At 40.7% G+C, this 19,777-nt stretch overlaps 1 protein-coding gene across 1 annotated transcript in view; it reads left to right on the forward strand.

The window, feature by feature from the left end:
* MARCHF11 (membrane associated ring-CH-type finger 11) overlaps positions 1 to 19,777 on the forward strand; it is a 94,597-nt gene that overhangs the window by 69,086 nt on the left and 5,734 nt on the right. Inside the window, exon 3 of the mRNA XM_037154547.2 lies at positions 1,193 to 1,385. Within this exon, the coding sequence (XP_037010442.1) occupies positions 1,193 to 1,385 (193 nt within the window). The remainder of the gene's footprint in view (positions 1 to 1,192; positions 1,386 to 19,777) is intronic.

Consider the following 19,777-nt stretch of genomic DNA (forward strand, 5'->3'; position numbering starts at 1 on the left):
ATTTAGTCTTTCATAAATGTAGAATTTAAGGTTGTCCATGAATATGCAGGGCCAAATGCATGCTTAAATATTATATGTAAGTTACTTATGATGAAAAAGACTGAGTGACAATGAGAGGGAGAGAGGGCATTGTGGGTAATGATAGACTAGCCATTTGTGGGTGCACATATTCAGACTTCAGGTAAGTAAAGAGCTTAAGAGAATTCCAGATTCACCCAGGAGACGCTGGTCCGTTTCAGCTCATTTGTTTTTAAAGGTTATTTAGACTGTTTAGGAATTCTTCTGACAAGCCATATGTTGCAACAGTTGGAACTCTTTCACACAGACCGAGATTCTACAGGTGGTTTTGAGTTTCATTGTTTGCTGGCATACCATACAGCAATTTCAGTTTTGTTTCACCAGGCAAAAGTGTGAACCTGACTAACTAATGCTCTCAAGTTGATAGCACCCTTGGAAGGTTTTTGATCATTTGTACCGGACATTGTCTCAGATTACTTTCCCCACTGACTAGAGTGTGCTTTATACAGTTTGTGAGTTTCAAAGGTGCTCCATTTGTGTACAAATTCTAAATCTTGACAAAAATGGCCTTGTGGATTACCTTATAGATAATTAAAAGTCAGTATCATCTGAATACATGAGATGTACCAATAACAGATGATATGTAATTTTATAGTTCCCTTCTAATTATTCTAGTATTTTACCTTAAATAGCTTTTTCACTTTTGTTCTTATAGAACCTAATTATTTGTCTTTTACGTTTTCTCACAAAAATAAGGATTTCCCTCTTTTGCAGTAGCCATATCTGTTAAGAGCAAAATAAAATTCCGAATAAAGGAGTCCTCACCATGTTTCTTCAGAATGTGTCTAATTCTGTGCATGTGGAAAGATGATGTGTGATCCCCGGGTACTAAATAATCCTCAGCCATTCACGCTCAGTACTGTGTTCTGGAATAAAACTAGAGGAAATTTGTAGAATGGTGAATCACTGAAAAGAATAAACTTAAGGCAATTCATTAATATTTATCTCCTCATCTGTTTTGTATAGCCTGGATGAAATGGAAAAACTCATTTGGGGGCCAGATTGAAAAGGGTCTAAAATTACAAAGAGAAACATGGAGATAGAAATGTTTTTTTTTTCTTTTTAAAATTAAACACAGCACCTTTTTTCTTACATGCCTCTGTTTTTCTTGTAGTGGCAAAGCATTTCTATAACACTGGTTGAGAAAGTTCAGATGGTTGCTGTAATCCTAGGATCCCTGTTCTTAATAGCGAGTGTGACCTGGCTCCTCTGGTCAGCCTTCAGCCCCTATGCAGTGTGGCAGAGGAAGGACATCCTTTTTCAAATCTGCTATGGAATGTATGGTTTTATGGATCTAGTGTGCATAGGTAAGACCATGATGTTCAACATTCACAAACTGTCAGTAATGCGTTTCTTGCAGCAATTATATTTTCATCAGATGGATGTAACATAGAATGTTGTGATTCACATGATCTTGATTCTCCAGCTCATTAACTGTCCAGGGCATCACAATCTGGCCATTTTTCTCAAAAAGTGTAACATCTATATTCTTGAGTAGTCTGAAAAAATGAACAGAATAATGCCCATTTTAAGTGATATATTTTGCAATGCAAAGGAAGGGAGGACTCAAAGATTATTTGGGGTGGGCGATGGAAGGACAGTCATTTATTTCTAAGGAATAAGAACAAACCAGTCACCTTTCACGAAGCTGGGATAGCACTGATGGACACTAACGGTGATATTTTGCATTTGGGGAGAGGACAGGAAGTTGGGGACAGTTTTACTTACTGTCCTGTGCCTCTGTGTTTCACATATTAAATTCAGCGGCTTAGAAGAGAAAAAGGATCAAACTGACTCTACACAAAAAGGTTTCTTATTTGTGCATTTTACTTCAGTGATCTGTTTCCTTAATATTGTACCATGAGACAAACAGAAGCTGACTCTTTCAATGTGCTCCAGGCGCCTTGATTGGAACCAGCTGGCCGTGAGAGACAGGGCTGAGGAGGGCAGTCCCATATCAAGGAGACTTTCCCTGCTCTGATGTGCTTTATGTCTCTGGGAGGTGGAGAGAGCTGAGGGGAGCAGCTGTTGTTCTCAAACTGTGGTTTGGGGACCACCGGCAGCAGGAGCAGCATCTGTCACACCTTTTTTAAGGAATGCACGTTCCCAGGCTCTGCCCCAGGCCTGCCAAATCAGAAACTTCAGCCCCATCTGGGTTTTACAAGCCTCCTAAGGTCCGATACATGCCAGTTTCAGGGGAATGGGTGCTCAACTTGGATCAAATGACTTGGCCTCTAATCCTGGCCTCTGCCTGGACAGATCAACTTCGTTCATATTCCTGTTTTCTCACCTATAAAAATGTGAATAATACCCTGGTTCACAGGCCTAAATGAAGGAAATAATGATTATAAAATAATGTTATCAATTGCAAGTTGTAAGTTAAGGGTATTTGAGTAAATAACAAACATTGAAATAATTTAAATTACTTAAATGCCTTTACTCTGAAAGCCTTAATTTAGCTAGCAGTTTTAATATTCTGTTATTTTTTCTAAAAGACCTATATAAATTTTAAAATATGATCAGCCTGAATTTCCCCTCATCTTCTTTTCTTTTTTGTCACTAGTACAAAGCTAGTGAGAAAAAAAAGTAATCAAATTTCAAGCCAGAAAGAAAAAAGAAGGCAGGGAAATGTCATGGGTAATATGTAAACCAAGCAGATGTTGCCTGAATAATTGAGCTAATCATGTATATGAACAATTTGCATTAAATGTGAAAATGCCTATGCATGCTTTTATAAATTCAGAATCTCTATACAAATGTAATCTTGAGGGTAGTGTTCTAAATGAAGAAGAATTACAAAATTGTTCTACAAGTCCCTCGACAAGTTCAGAGATAGTGTTTCTTCTGTCTTTCAACAAAAGTGTTGTGAAGTGTGATTTTCCATTAATATTCAAAGGGGAGGTGAAAAGCAAAAGAGCCATTAGGTTCCCAATCCAACCTAGAGGGGAAAAAATCCAGTTGACTTTCTTGATATTAACCAAAAGGAGCCATATATTTCCTGGTCAGGAAGCCATTGTCCTGAATTTCACAGTTTGCATTTAGTGGTGAGTAATTATATCTCAAATTTTGATTACGAATGTCAGGTTTTTAATCAAGATTATGAGAATTTTGCTTTAAAAAGCACATACATGTGAAGTAATGATATTTCAACAATATATGACGTATTTGGGGTTCCCTTTTGAAATCTAGGTGTTTGCCCTTTTTATAAAGTTGAGTTTCTTAGGAACAAAAACCAACTGACATTTTCTTGGAAATACTTTAGAGAGTGAATTTTTATCTAAGTTTTAAATGTTGACAGTGCTGTTGTCTTTTGGCTCATTAAATCTCATTATTCAGTGATTTATTTGTATACTTTGAAAAATATTGAAGAATTTGGATTCTCTAGCAGCATTCTTGATTTCACTTGGAAAACTCATTAACTAGCGTGGGGCCAAAGAAAATCTTTCTTTTCCCCCCAAGAAATCAGGAAGCTACTAGTCAAGAAAGTAAATAGAGATAAGCTTCTAGTAGCCAAATAGATCATAGCCTATAATAGCTTTCACCAACATTTGAAATTAATTTAAATGTCTCGTAATTAAGAGTAGACTGTGACAAAAGTAGATTACATTGATTACACCTCAGATATCCCCAACAGCAAGACTTTGAAGTCAGAGTAGAGTGAAAAGCATGTTTGAGCCCTATTTGCTCAGCTCAGTTTAATACATATTTATAGAAGGCATTCTATGTGTCAGTCACAGTGCTGGGTGCTGCAAATAAAAATCAAAGTCCATTTCTTTTTTGCGCTCAAGGAGCTTCCAGCCCTACAGGCAGGGTAGACATGCAGTAGGTGACTAGAAGGTAGAGATGGGCACAGTGTGCAAGTATGCAGAGGAGATGGTAGTTGGACAAAGTGGGAAGAGATTAACGCTGGGCTGTTGTACGCAGGGAGTGGATGATTTCAGGCAGATTTCGTGGGGAAGTGAGAGCCAGGCTGGCTGGGGGGTGAGTAGAAGCTTGGCACGCGGGAAAATGGCCCCCTTGTCACTGTTGGAGGATGTAAGATTGGCTGGCCATTCAGAGGACTTTAAAGCAGTTGAAACCATTCTTACATCTCTGTTCATCCAAGCTTTTCAACTTGTTTATAATTAAATGAGGAGTAAGTTGGCAGCTTCATAAGTGTTCCTTTTAAAGAATGATTTTAAAAATCTATAGATTACTCCAGAATCAAAAAATGTTATAATCCAGCCAGCATATGTAATGTTTAGGAAGAGATTTTTACTGGATTGTTAAATAGAAATGTAAAGATTTATAGAAAATTTATTTACTTGGGAAATTTATTTATTTATTTTTAGACATGGTTAATTTGTTGGTACTTTTATTTATTATTAATATGTTTTCTGCTTTTTCCATGATCTTGGTTTTTCTTTTTTCCTGTTTTTTTAGAATTATGTTTTATTTTTTAGAATTATATTTATGCTACTACAGTTGTTCCAGTTTTTCGTCCTTTGCCACCCTCCACCCAGAACCCCCCACTCCCTCAGGCAGTCCCCACACCATGATTCATGTCCATGGGTCATGCATACACGTTCTTTGGCTACTCCATTTCCTACACTGTATTTTACATCCCTATAGTTATTCTGTGACTGTCAGTTTGTATTTTTTAATCCCCTTAGCTCTTCACCCATTCTCCCTCTCCCTCTTCCCACTGGAAACCATCAAAACACTCTCCATATCCATGATTCTGTCTCTGTCTTCTCGTTTGCTTAGTTTGTTTTTTAGATTCAGTTGTTGATAGGTGTATGTTTATTGCCATTTTATTGTTCATAGTTTTGATCTCCTTTTTCTTAAACAAGTTTAACATTTCATGTAATAATGGTTTGATGGTGATGAACGCCTTTAGTTTTTTTCTTGTCTGGGAAGCTTTTCATCTGCCCTTCAATTCTAAATGATAGCTTTCCTGGGTAGAACAATCTTGGCTACAGGTCCCTGCTTTTCATGACTTTGAATATTTCTTCCCAGTCTCTTCTAGCCTGCAAAGTTTCTTTTGAGAAATCAGCTGACAACCTTGTAGGAACTCCCCTGTAGGTAACCAACTTCTTTTCCCTTGCTGCATTTAAGATTCTCTCTTCATCTTTAACCTTTGGCATTTTAATTATGATGTATCTTGGAGTGGGCCTCTATGCATCTATCTTGTTTGGGACTCTCTGTGCATCCTGGAATTGTATGTCTATTTCCTTCACTAGATAAGGAAAGTGTTCTTTCATTTTTTAAAAACAGATTTCCAATTTACTGCTCTTTCTCTTCTCCTTCTGGCAGCCCTATAATGTGAATGTTTATACTTTGAACTTGGAAACTCTTGAAGTTGTCCCAGAGGTTGCTTATGCTATCCTCATTTGGGGGAATTCTTTCTGATTGGTTATTTATTTATTTTTTTGGTTCCTTACGCTCCAAATCATTGATTTGATTCTCAGCTTCATTCACTTTACTGTTGTTTCCCTGTAAATTGTTCTTTATTGCAATTATTGTACCTTTGTTTCTGACTATTTTTTTATGCTGTTGGGTCCTCACTAAGTTCCTTAAGCATCCTTATAACCAGTGTCTTGAACTTTGCATCTGATATATTGCTTCTCTCCATTTTGTTTATCTCTTTTTCTGGAGTTTTGATCTGTTCTTTCATTTGGGCCATGTTTCTTTTTCTCCTCATTTTGGTAGCCCCCCTGTGTTTGTTTCTGTGTATTAGGTAGAGCTGCTATGACTCCCTGTCTTGGTAGTATGACCTAATGTAATAGGTGTCCTGTAGGGTCCAGTGGCATAGCCTTCCCTGTCACCTAAGTTGGGTACTCGAAGTGCACCCTTTGTGTGGACTGAGTATACCCTCCTCTTATAGTTGAGCCTTGATTGCTGTTAGCAGGTCAATGGGAAGGAATTACCCAGGCCAGTCAGCTGCAAGGACTGACTGTGACCACTGCCCACCAACCCCACCCCCACCCCACCATGGACGATCAGCCTCTGCAGGGTGTTGGTATTCCAGTGTGGTCTGTAGCTGTCCACTGGGTGCACAGGCCCTGGAGTTTCCTAGGGAATGCAGCCCAAGGTCAGCCCCTACCTGTGTTCTGCCCAAGGTCACCTGCATGAGATATAAAGCAGTCTGAGATGGCTGCTACTTTTGATGGGCTTGGAGATTCCCAGGTGAAGTCAAGCTGTGATTCTAGGCTGGCTGCTGCTAGTGTCAGGCCTGGGGCCACTTAGCAAGTGGTGGGGCTGGAGGTTTACTGAGGCTGGCTGTTGCTTGTCTGATAAGATTTAGGAAGAGGCAAAGCATGAGCCAAGACAAGCCATTCATACAGAAAAGTCATGGTTAACAGTTTGGGCCTATAAGTTGAGAGGGACAGGGTTTCAAAGGATCTCTAAGATGGGCTAAACCTTGTTAGCTAAGTTGACAGAGCCTCAGATGTGGCAGCAACCTGCCAATTCTGTGGCTCTGTGGCTCTCTGGGGGAAGGGCTGAGAAAAGAGACAATGGCCTCTGCCTACTTTCCGTCTGGGAGAAAATGTCTTTCCTGCCTTAATGTCAGACACTTCAGTTCCTCCTTGTATACCACTGGCGCCTTTTGAGCTGCTACCCCAGTGTTGGAGCTCACAAGGAGTGAATCTGAGTAACTCTGTGTGTGGGTTCTTAAAGAGGAGCTGCTTGGGACTCCAGAAGTTTCTTTTACCGACTCAATCCCCATTGGTTTTTGTAGACAGAAATTACGGGGACTTATCTTCCTGGCACTGGAATCCTCAGCGGGGGGGCAGGACAGATGTGGTTTCTTTAATCCCATAGTTATCAGACTTCTATTCAACCTGATTTCTGATGGTTCTGAGTGATGGTTCTATATTTTAGTTGTAATTTTGATGGGGCTGTGTGAAGGCAAGCTATGTTTACCTATGCCCCTAGTTTTTGTCTGCTATTAAACTTTTGCATTTTCTCAAGGGTCTGTGTACTGCTAGAGTTGAATCAAGACCTACATCAGGGCTGTCCAGCAGTGATGTAAACATTGTATGTCTGTGCTGTCCAGCACCATAGACACTGGCTATACTTGGCTATAGAGCATTTGAAATGTGGTTAGTGAGAAACAGAAACTGCGTACTAAGCTAATTTTATTTAAATTAATTTAAATTTATCTTACATAGCCATATGTGGCTAGTGGCTACCATATTGGACAGATTTCTAGGTGATCAAATGGCAGATGCATAAGGTTTTGATTAACAAGTTTCACCAGGTCTATATAAATAGGTGTGTTTCCTCAATGGTAAAAAAAAACAAAACAAACACTGTTTCTGAGTGATGAATACAGTGAGAATGAGTTTAAAAGGATGAAGAGAAGGAAGGGTACTACAGGTGAGAGGGTGGGGTCAAGAGGTAGACAGAGAGCCATAGAGGCAGATATGTTTTAAGGAAGTGGAGGTATATATAAAGAGATAGAATTTTTATATTATATTTGGGAGATCTTTTAAACTTTTGAATTTTAAATAGGTGGCATTCAGACTCTTTTTGCACCAGGAAAACTAATATAAAGGATTTAAACCACCCAGACGGTATAGCCCAGGGCAGTAATTTATGGAGAAGTAATAACCAAAGTAGACTCAGGTAGGCTCCCTCCTAAGAGCATTTGCACAGTGGACAAAGGAAGGTTAGCAAACTCAGGAATGAAGAGCAAATGCATGGCCAGTGGCACAGGGTACAGTATCTAGTTCCTAACTCTGTACTTTGCGCACTGAGAAAATAGAAGGCTCTTACTTCCATTGGTGATGTGATTCAAGGCAAGTTTGGGCCACAGGAAGAATATGTTTATTAATGACTAAAAGATTGTGGGACTAATATGGCCATAAAAACAGGGAGTCATCTGATTCACTTGCATCTGAAAAGGAAGGGCAGGTACCAAGTCATTTAGTGTAGAGCAGAATAGGAGTGATATCAGTTTCTTGCAGAAGCAACAAACTAAAACTGAAACCTTATTTTTTTAGTGGAATTCCTGAAATAGAGTTAGCAGTTCTTATACCTAATCTCATTAACACTGTAAAGTGGTATCAAATCCCTGAATGGAAAAATGGTTTGATCTTCCCTAAGATACTAAGGGAATGAACTAATTAAGGTTACAAAATTTAAAAGCTTGGATTACTCGTGTTCTTTTTAAAAATGTCTTAATTGTCCTCATAAATATATGCATATTCAAATTTAAAAACACCTTTGTATTTATAATAATGAAATACATCAAGTTTTAAAAGGACTATTTCACTCACTCGGCTCTGTTACGTCACCCCATTTGAAGGAACACCCCCTCTCGACATTCTGGTGCACGTCCTCCAGATTGTTTTCCTTCAGTTAATGTGCACACAGGCACCAAGACATGTACATGTTTTATTTTTCATGCAAATAGTTGTCTTCATTCAACAATATGATCTTGAGCTCTTTTCACATTAGAACAGATGTACGTGATTTACTTAAACTTTCTTCTGTTGATGGATATTTTTGCCATTAGGAACAATGCTGTGAAGGACATCCTTTTATGTATTTCTCTAGGCCAGATTCCAAGAAGTGGAAAGTCTGGTTCGAGTAATAAGCACATGGTAATATTTTGTTCCCTAAAAAGGCTTTACCAATTTGTATTTTCCTCAACCTCCCACTACTATAAGAGTTTTGGTTTTCCCACACCTTGACAAGCATGGATATCAGGTTTTGATATTGTAGTTGGTAGTTTGAACTGTATTTAACATCATTAGAATGTTTTTGGGTTTTTTAAATCCATTTTATAACTATGTAAGCCTGTGAGGCAATTTTATCCAAGAATATAACGGGTAGCCCCACCGGGCCATGCAAACATGCAGCTCGTGCCCTCTGGTGTCTTTAGGATGCAAGGGATGTGATGTGCAAGGACGGAGACTGACGGACGATCTGTGTTGTAGACACTCCATTGCTTCTTTCTGAAAAATGAAACCCAGCAGAGGTGATTGGAATCAAAGATCACCACCCCTCAAAAACCCTGTGCACTTAGGAGCTCAGGGGACAGTTTTTTCTATTACACTGTTGACACTGAAGGAACTTCACTCCTCACTCTGTCTTTTTTTTTTTGTGCTCCCTGAAATTGCTTTAAGAAAAATTTCTCCTATTGGTGCTTGGCTCTGTGGCTACAGCACTGATTTTGTTACTGCTTGTTTTCAGCATTTTTCTAGTTCCCAAATTAAAGCACAAGCATGCAGATTGGGGGAGACACACACACACACAGTCTTCCCCTTAGGAACCCCAAACCAGAGCATTATTGCAGTGTTCTCTTGAAATAATGAAATAAAGTAAGATAGGACCGTTTATGCTTTCTTGCTTCTGAAACCTGCAGAGATTAAGGAATTTTAAAAATAACCTGAGATGTCCTAAAATGAGCATCAGGGCAAAATGTCTTTTCTTTACTGTACCAGTTATAGTCAACACCAAAAAAACAAAAGCAAAAACAAAAAAACCCCTGTTTCTCTGCAGAAATGCCATACTCTCCAAAATATTTATTTTCCTATATGTTGAATCTAAAATAACATTTTAAAAAATTCATGCAAATTTTATCAATATTATTATAGCCCTTTTGAAACTCTGTTTTTTCATAATTGGTAATATATGTAACTAAAGCAACTAAAAAACTTGTACACACAGGAAAACTATTTAGAGTTCCCAGTTGGTAACTCGTATTCACATTTCATTATAGAACTTCAGATCCATAAATAAACACAACATATTCCTACGGTTTTAGACTGATGATATCAGATGTATGTTTACATTTTTAAGAGCCAAGGTAATATTTCTCTCTTGCTTTTGTTATTGCTTCACTTTGCTATTTTTCCCTCTGAGCAGTGCAACTGAAAGTACTACATTACTTAACATTTTATTGATATGAAATTTAAAATGTACATTTTGTAATTCTTTGATAGTAACGAGGAAAGGTGAGGAAGTTTGACAAAGAATTTTAGGATAGCAAAGTCTCAGTTACCACAAATGAGGGCTTGCAGTTGAGAAGGATCAGTCTTCTGTGTATTTAATGCCTGCATTGTTTCCTCCTCAGATGGAGCTTTTAGGTCACCTTCCTTCCTGTGGCTCACTTTCAACAAGTATAAAGCAATTAGCATAAGCAAAGCATAATTAAAAAAGTAAATCAACTAAGGAAAAAAATTCTAATGCATTCCAAGCAAAATATAAATGATTTTAGACTCTCTCCTCTTTAAGATTTTCTATGCTATCTGGCACTTCTCAATCAGCATGATTCAGAAATTGACAATACTTTAAATGAAAAACATATTTACTGAAAGGGTTTGAAAGAAATTAGCATTGGAGTTGAAATGCCATAATGCAGAATAGAAAAAAGCGAAGCCGGCTGGAGAGAGCAGAAGAGCCTCCAGCTCCTATGTAACCACACAGGGTCGCCAACCACGTAGAAGAAGGTGCTTGAAAGAGCCATGGTCAGAAAAGTTGCCAGAAAGTACAGCCCTTGGGTCATTGTAGAGAGAGCATTTGTTTAACCTGCAAAATATTTATAGATAAATATAAAATTATATATATAAAATATAAAATTATCAAGTAGTTCCAAGTGAAAAATGTGAAAGTACCAAGAGAACACCCACGTGGACCGCACTGTTCAGGGCCCGCCCAGGCGCTGTCCCGCACCGAGGGTTTGCAGATGTCCGATGCAGTAAGCTCTTCCCTCGAGTTCCCTGAGGAGCACCGAGACCCCGGCATCCAGTGTGATTGGACACAGGCCATCTCCACATTGAAAGTACTTTCCCTGTGGGGAGCGGAGACAATAGCTGCCAGCTGCCTATGTCCCACACCTGCCTCACCCCATTCCAGATTGTCAGCAAGCTTGATTTTAAGACTTCAAATCTGTGTAGATTTTTTTTTTATCACGAAACACTGGAAACCCAGATCCAAACTTCCATCACACCACTTCCACCCACTCCAATAACCACCCCCACTCCCACCAAGTCTGGGGTCTGAGCACTGAGGTGACTCAGGAAAACATCCTTGAATGTCAGTAGGTCAGCATTCAGCCCCAGAGGGGGATGCAGAGAGCTGCCTAAGTGGGAGGTTGGCATTTTGCATTGCAGTGTAAGAGGGTACATTGCCAAGGGTCTTGCCCTTGTTTCATTCTGAAGTTCATGGGAAGCTATTAACCTGGATAAGTCTGCCTGAATTTTAGGCATGTGAAACTAACTAACTAACTAACTAACTAACTAACTAACTAACTAACTAACTAACTCAAACACTGGTAAAGTAACTAGAAAAGTTGATTCTCCCAGTTACCTTGTTGAGTCTTCATATCACAATTTTCCTCCAGACAGACTATCAGCCACCCCTCCTCCGCTTCCCGATCTTTAAGTTGATCAGGGATCTAAACCATTCAGTGCAGCCATTTGGCTACCGAGGAGACCTCTGCGCAGCTGCTGGCTAGTGCAGGGCAGACAGAAACCTTCTTCCGCTTTGGCCTGAGCCCCTCTGGGTTTCCCGTCCAAGTCCCTCCTGTGCCAAGGACTGGGTTGTGAGGTTGACCATGCCTGCAGCCAGGACTGTTACCAGAGTTGCATGCTCTGCCAGCTCGTTTGGAAGGATTTCTTGGAGTCGAATTCCTTTACAAGCAGAGATTATATTTCCTGACTTCAGAATATTTTAGTGTGCTTCTTGCCCCAGGAAATGCCACAACTTCATTTATGAAAAGATTCTGATACAGGGCAAGCAGGAGGGTGTTCTCCAACAGCAGCCCCAGCCTCTGGCCCTTTACGTTTCAGTTTCTGAGCTCATCCTGGTCAGGCCCTGTGGAAGGAGAGGCAGAGTGGCCCTTTGTAATCCATAATTCTTAGAGGTGAAACAAATTTTTATCCTGTTTAGAAAGTAGGCTGTTATTATCTCTTTACTCTGGAGGTACAAATTACAGGCTTTTCGTATGCCTTAGTCATACTGATATTTACCAATTTCTCTAAAGATTATTACCATAGTTAGTTATTAGTGATACTGCTGCCTTTAAAAAATGCCAGGAAATAAAATAGAAAGGAATTCGCTTTGCTACTTGCCCTTCATGGTCTCTCGACACTAATGAACTCCTCAGGCCTCCTCTGGAGATAAAACCCAAACCAGCATCTTTCTTTCATTTGATCTTGTAAGGTTCATGTTCTTTTAGAGAAATATTGGCATAGTTAGCAGAGCAGCTGACCAAATACATTGTTATTGTGGACTTCCATTCCCTCCATAAGACATGGTGTGTCTCTTTGAGCCATCTCTCTCTCAGTTGGGGACAGTTTGGCCAAAGAGATTGTCAGTCATTGATTGACTATTCACTGTGTCCAGAGCCTGGAGTGCAGAGTGGAAGTATGACTAGCACAGGGATGTCCTTGTACAGGCCATGACCTAAGAATGGTTTACATAGTGAAATAGTTGAAAAACATCAAAACAGTAATATTTTGTGACATAGGAAAATTATATCAAATATAAATTTTAGTGTCCATAAATAAAGTTTTATTGGAATACACACATACCCATTCATGTATTGTCAATGAGTAGTTGGAACCTTTGAGAGACCATAATGTCATATAACTTAAAATACTTAGTATCTGGCCCTTTGCAGAAATGGTTGTCTAGCCCTGGAACATAACATGCCCCCTCGTCTGCAGCTGCTGGAGAGGGCTGGGGAAATAAGCAATTCAATTACAACTTGCAGATTTCGGGGAGAGAAATACGTGTGGGAGCAGATGGGAGAAGGTTAACCATACTTTGGATCAGCAAAGTCTATGGGAAGGAAGAAGTCTTGAGCTAACTTTTAAAGGAGATCAACAGAGGGCACCAGAGAAAGGCAACTGCTTGAACTTGTCAACCCATGAAAACATATAATATTTTGAAGGATTCATATAATTTTGTGTGGTAGGAGCAAAAGACGGTTGTTGACAAGTTGCAATGAGGGAATAAGTCTTGATCAGCTAGAGGGCCTTTGTGATGGAGTTTGGGAATGGGAGCAAACTGTGAAAGCTCGGCATCCCTTAGGGTGGTTAACTGTGCAAGACTGATCAGCTTGATGTTGAAGAGAGGGCCTTGATACCCAGGGGACATTGAAGAGGAGGGGGCGAGAGGGCCTTGCTGAAGAAGTTAAAGATATTATAAAGTTGTGACTAGACCTGCATTAAGGCTGGCGGTGGGCAGCTGCTACACTATCAGAATATTAAAAGTCTGCTGGAAGGTAAGGGGATCAATGCGATGGCACTAGGGCAGAGTTGGGGGAGTCATGGAGAGGGGCCGTGTGATGTGATTCGTAGAGGCTGATGGGTAGGAAAGATAAGTTCCTTTGAACATTTTCTTTCCTGGGGAGTCTGTGTGATTATGGCTGGTAAGCAGCTAGATTTAGGAGTCTGGCACTCAGGATAGAAATTTGAGCTGGAGATTTACGGTATATGTGGTAGTTGAAACCAGTGTGTCGGCAAAGGAAAGTGATTCCGATGAGAAGATCAGCAGTTTGAGGAACACAGAGAGATGCGACAAGAAGGCAGAGAGAAGCATGACCAGTGCAGAAAAGAGTGGGGTCAGTGAGGAGAGGAAGAACTTCAGGGAGGAGGGGCAAGTGACCCACAGTTCCAGATGCCGTGTCAAGAGTAGGTGAAATAAAACCAAAGCGTGTTCAGTGAATTTGGCAGCATGGGGGTTGGATGAATAGATACAGGATTACAGTAGGCTGAGAATAGCAGGGATAGGCAGAAGGGGGCTCAGACTATGTCACAGACCTCAGCTGAATGAGGGCAGAATCTAGAGGGGGCTGTGGAATTGAGAAAGGCTCCATGTCTTAATGGTAGAGTTAGGCATGGGCAAATGCTGAGAAGATAGACCCAGAAGAAATCGGAAGATTCAAGGTCCAGGTGGGAAGAGATAGTTTGATGCCCCTGAGAACACAGAGAAAGGACCCAGCATGCAGGGGTGGGGGGTGCCTTGTGTAGGAGGGACCTGGTGCCCCTGAGGTGGGCAGGTGGGAGCAGACGGTGGCACGGCTGGAGATGGCTGCATTTGCTCCTCAGGAAGAATAAACTGAAGGGACTCCTTGCAAAATACTGCTGTCAAGTAGGCAGTATGGCCATCTGCTGAGACAGAAGCACATTGAGGAGAAGGGAGTCCCAGGAGAGCCGTGGAGGGCGTTGGGGAGGAAGCTGAGCCAAGAGACGTTACTGGGCATGCCTGAGAGCCTTCCTGAGGTGGGAGTGGCCCCAATGAACAGGGCTTTGTGGCCTTTCTTTTTTACCCAATAGGGATGAAGAGTAAGTGCAAGGATGAAATGGTGAGACTGGCTGCGATGGGTTTTGTATGCAGTTGCTGGACGACAGCGGCAAGTTCAACCTGGCCTTTCGCCTTCGGCAGTGGGAGAGTGATTAAGCAAGGGTGTGCAACCTGTGGCCCAACACGAAATTGTAAATTTACTTAAAAAAGTACAAGATTTTTTTGTGATTACGTGTCACAATGTATTTAATGTGTGGCCCAAGACAATTGTTCTTCCAGTGTGGCCTAGAGACTCCAAAAGGTTGGACACCCTGGTACAGGATGGATTACGCTCTCTCAGTTCTTACAGAAGGGACCACAGCCAGAAAGAAACTGGAGGATTGGGCAGAGACTGCGCCGTCCAGGGCCTCAAAGTCTTCAGGGGGTGGGACAGGGCACATTGAAATCAAGAAAGTGAGTGGGTGAGAAGCCCTGGAGGTAGTTATTATCAGCAGTGGGTGGTAGTTTTAGTTTGTAATTGGAACAATTTCTGAAAGGGCAAGTTCCCAGCTGGAGTGAGGGAGGAGCACAAGAAGGCAGGGGTCAGGCACAGCAGGTTGTGGCTGTCACTCACATGGAGCTGAAGTGCATGGGTCTAGGAAGCCGAGGACATCTGAGAGTCAGAGGACACACCAGCCACAGTTGCGGAGGGCGGCTGAGCGATCAGCGCCGACTCTGTGTGCAGGCAGGAACGGATGTGTGTGCGGGCAACTTGACTCTGTGACTTCACTATTTTCCAGAAGAGTGGTTATGCGAATTCTAAACACATGAGGCTTGGGAACAACTGCAACATTAGAGAGAGCAGAGTGTGTTCCTAAGCCACTTCGAAAAGAGGTTATTAAAGAGACCAACCCAACTTTGAAAAGAGAAGTTTCCCTGGGAAGAGAGAGCAAAGTAGATTGTGTGGTAATGGGAACCATAATGAGAAGAGACACCTTTGTGGACCTGCTGACCTGAGATCATTCCTCAGAACCAGCACCCCCTCTTTCGGGATCTTCTGATTTCGTTCTTTTTGCGGCAACATTTTTTTTTGTTTTACTGAAGGGAATGTGAAATGATTATTCTTCTAACTGATGCTTTTATGTATAATGCAGAGGATGAGGGACTGGGTGTGTGCTGACGGGGGGGGGGACAATCTCTTCTGTCGGGAGGAACCACAGAGATGATCATAGATACGAGGTCCGTGTATGTTTTCAAGTGCTTCCAAAGCGGTGTCTCTAGTGATAGCTGAGGCCATGTTTTTATGATCCAGGCCACATTCTAAGCACTGTTATTCAGTTTTCACACTTAATCCTCACCCTATGAAGTGTACAGCCCTATGAAGTGTAGGTACTTTTATTATTCTCATTACCAGGTTTCCCCAAGGTCACACAGATTGGAGGCACCCAAGACTGGAATCTGGACCCTATTGCTCCAGAGCCCGTGTATTTATGGGTCAGTTAATTCTGTTTATTATGCGGTAAAAACTGCTGCTTATGTGCTGAGCTTGAATGGCTAATTTACAAAATGTCTAGTCAATAAAGTGAAGCTACTTCTTTACTTGCTGCCTCAAACAACTGAGGCAGGATGTCAAGGAGAAACATTTTAACTACGAAAGAGCTGATTTTAGGTCAGAAATGGAGAAAAAAAATTTTCTAAAAACCCAAAGTAATGTAGCCATTTTATGAAGTCTTTACTCATGCTAAATTAATAAACCCCAAAACATATAGAAACATTAGCAAAGAGAATGGAAAATGTTTAGTGCATTCTACCAAAGCTATCTCTCTCTTTCCATTGGTCTAAGAGAAACAGTCTCTTAGTGAGAATTGTTTATATAAGGAACCACATTTCAACCTTGAATTCTGTTGCTACGTCACACAATAAAATATTAAGGAAACAGAGGTTTGAGCATTTTTTTTATAGTCAGCTTAAAATCCTCTTAATATTTGCCGTTACACAAACTTGACAAGATGTGAATGAAAGGGAAGAGTTAGAAACTACTTATGCTGGGATGATAGCTTCTGTTCTGAATTTTTTACCCACTGCCTGTATGACTTAAGAGAAATGAAACATAAGGGCAAGAAAAGTGAAATAGCCTATTATAGGTCGCAAAGATAAAATGGTTTTTGTTAGATATTTAAATTTAGATTTTTAAAAATATTACTCTCACCCTGAAAGGTGAAACAGCCAATGCGCACATGGTTTCCCCTGAAAATCAGTAACACTGTGTTCTGTGAGTTTGCAGTAGACAGTTTGTCCAATGCAGAAAAAAAGGGGAAAATTACTTGTGTTTATTTCCCATGAGGAAGTCCACCGATAGTCTTCTAAGAACTGGCTTTGGTCCACACACTAGAGTGTGGGAAACAAATGGACATATATCATAGTTGATTACTGATTCCAAAGGGTATAATTAACACAGAAGATGGATTTTGATCAGTTTTTAAAACCATGTACCATTACATCAGCCTTGCAGAGCGATTTATTGTTACAAATTGTAAGGGTCACTGTACTTCTCCCATCTCCTATCCAAATGCTGCCATGTACCCTTGAGGCTAACGGCCAGAGAACTTACACCCAGCCTCTGGTTTACCTGAAAAGAGAGTTTGATTTTATCTACTTCATAGTCAGTTGATTGCCCCTTGGGCCAAACAGGCACAGTGAGGGCTGGCTTTGTCCAAGGTCACGGCTCCTGAGTCTGCATTCCTGCAGAGTGAGCACACTGGCCTGGCGTTCAGCATCTGGTTCTGGTTCTGACCAACCACGGAGGCCTTGTCAAGCCATGTTGTTTCTCAGGTCCTCAGGGCCCTCACACCCCAAAATGCGGGGGTTGGATTAAGTCATGCTCCACATTTTCTAATTTGGAAATTTGGTAACCACGTCTATCCTCTTAGTCTAGTGATACACAATATTAACCCTTAGCTATAAGATGTTTCATCTGTTCACGAATTGAGGACAGGATCAAAGTTGCATTCAACTGAAACTGGGAGTGTAGATTCTAATCCATGCTCCCAGTTTTATGAGAATGCTAGGATATCTTTTTTATCTATAAAAGTATTGGGCTCATTCCTTTATTTCTTTTATTGAATTAATCATATCTATAGGCTTTTTTTTCTGTTTTCTTACCTCAGGCACTTTTTGGTAGAAACTTAGCTGATATAACAGTTCTTCTCTCCAGTGAATTCTTTGAATCCTTTTACAAAGAAAAATTTAACACCATGTTTTTTATAATGTATAACAAAGTTTGCAGCTTTTGAGGACTGCTCTGTGGATATAGCAATGGTATGTTAATGCTCCAGGGCTAGTAATCAGAAGGAAAGGAGTCTCCTATCTAATGAAATAATTAAAATAATGAATTGAGAGATTGGCTTCTTAGGCAAGCAAGTAGTCAGATGGATGGATAACATCTTCTTTATTCTCCTATTTGCCTGGAATCCCTTCCTGTCTCTTAGGCTTTGGGCCTGGGCACAATCATTTTGTAACTGTCTGGCTTCATGATTGATTGATGCAGGCAAACATTTGATGACCAGGCCAACAGAACAGTGGAGGAGGCTGCTATGGTTTATTGTGGCTGAAAACAAATCCTTGTAGAGAATGTTGCAACTGTTCTCCTCCTATTGGACCCTCTGTGTGTGTGACTGTGTGTGTGTGTCTTCATGGTCACCCACCCAAATGGCCCAGAATCCACTGTCGTAAAATATGGGCCCTTTTCATCTGCGGTCTAAGAGATTTGTCTCTGATACCAAGATATTGCCCTAATGCCTCAAAGAACAAAACTTGAGATCTCTTTCTGTTTTAATAGCAGTCATAACTAGAATGTGAGTTTTTATCAACCTCTGAATTCCAATGTTGGGTACTTTCTCATTTCCTCACATGTAGTAAAGATTTATTGAATTCCTACCGAGTATCAGGCACTGAAGTAGGAATAGGATTCCCGTCCTCAGAGAACACACAGATGATTAGGGTCACAGGCATATAAACAAATCGTTCCAGTACAGGTAATAAGAAAAACAGTGCAGGTATTTTTTGTGTGGAGTGGTAGAAGGTAGGAGGAAGTGATTAATTTTGAGTGAGTCAATGAAAAAATTTATGAGAGCATCTGGATCTTGAAGTATGTTTAATACTTCATCATGCAAATGTAGGAGAGTGTTCCTTTCAGAGAATTCTCTGATTTATGTTTTTATCTGAGATTTGCTAAGGAGACAGAATTAGCAGAATTTCGTGCAAGGGGATAGAGGAGTCTAGGTGATTTGCAGGCTTCAGCTGACTTGATTTGGGAGATGGTCATTAACCGAGTAAGGGTGGCCAGTCAATAAGCCCTTCAGCCTACGTCAGGACCTTCCAGGAAAGGGCGTGCTTCTCTCACTGCCAGCTGGGAAGAGACTACTCTGTCCTGGCATTGGCTGCGCCGTCTAGTTCTATTCCCAGTCAGTGATGTCACCGGCATTGCAGATGCAGGACTAATGTGCTCTTTGCATCCAGGCTGATGACTGCAGGTTTTATTGAGCAGAGAGGAGGACAGAGAGTGTCGCAGGACAGCGACCATGAGTTTTCTTTTGTGTGTGCTCAGAGAAAAAGTCGCTTAGGGCCTTTACTACTCAACAATCATTTCTTCATGTGCATTGTGATCTACTTTGGGGGTTGGGTAGATTAGGTCGCCAATATTTGGAAGTTAGCCAGCCTCTAATGTCAGAGGTTTTCAGGTCATGGGGTGTTTCTGAATAAGTTGTCCTCAACATGGTTTTTGCAGAGATTTTGTTTTCACTGGTTTCAGTGTTGAGAGTTTAAGCTTTAAGCTCTTGTGAGCAGTCTGCCATTAACAACCTGGTTCTGTGAATGTGTATCTACAGTTTGTATTCAACAATAGAAAATTCAACCTATCTTTTATGGATATAAGTGCATTTTATGTGGGACTCCTCTACAATGTTTGTTCTGATATGGGCAAGTTTGGAAATATGTATTCACAGAAATTCCCGAGTATATTCAGGACATTATAGTTCCAGAGACTTGCCTGTGAAGTTGTTGTTTACTATAGCTTTGTTTTGTGAGCTTAGTGATTTCTATGATGACACATGTGTGGCTTTCTGTTCTATCTAAGTTTCATATTTTTTCATTGCCATTTTTTTAAGCTCCATCCCTCGTTTAGTCTAGCAAAAAGCATTCAGAGCAATGGTGACTTATGCTTATCTCAGGATTACATCAACAAGATTCAACAACGGAGGTGTGACTTTTAAAGTCATCACCTCTGCACTCACATCTAAATTTCCATGACTGTTGGGCATTTAAATTGGGGGCAGGTTGGGAAAATGAGTCAGAAGGATTAATGCATTTTATTACATTCTAGCAAAAATCATCGCAACAAAGGATATCTTGAACCGAAGTCTCGTTTAGTTAACACTCTTTGATCTAAACATTCCCTGGTCTTCCAAGTAAGGATGAA

The sequence above is a fragment of the Artibeus jamaicensis genome, unplaced genomic scaffold, assembly GCF_021234435.1.
Source record: "Artibeus jamaicensis isolate MK-2021 breed Jamaican fruit bat unplaced genomic scaffold, CSHL_Jam_final scaffold_369, whole genome shotgun sequence".
Taxonomy (NCBI): domain Eukaryota; kingdom Metazoa; phylum Chordata; class Mammalia; order Chiroptera; family Phyllostomidae; genus Artibeus; species Artibeus jamaicensis.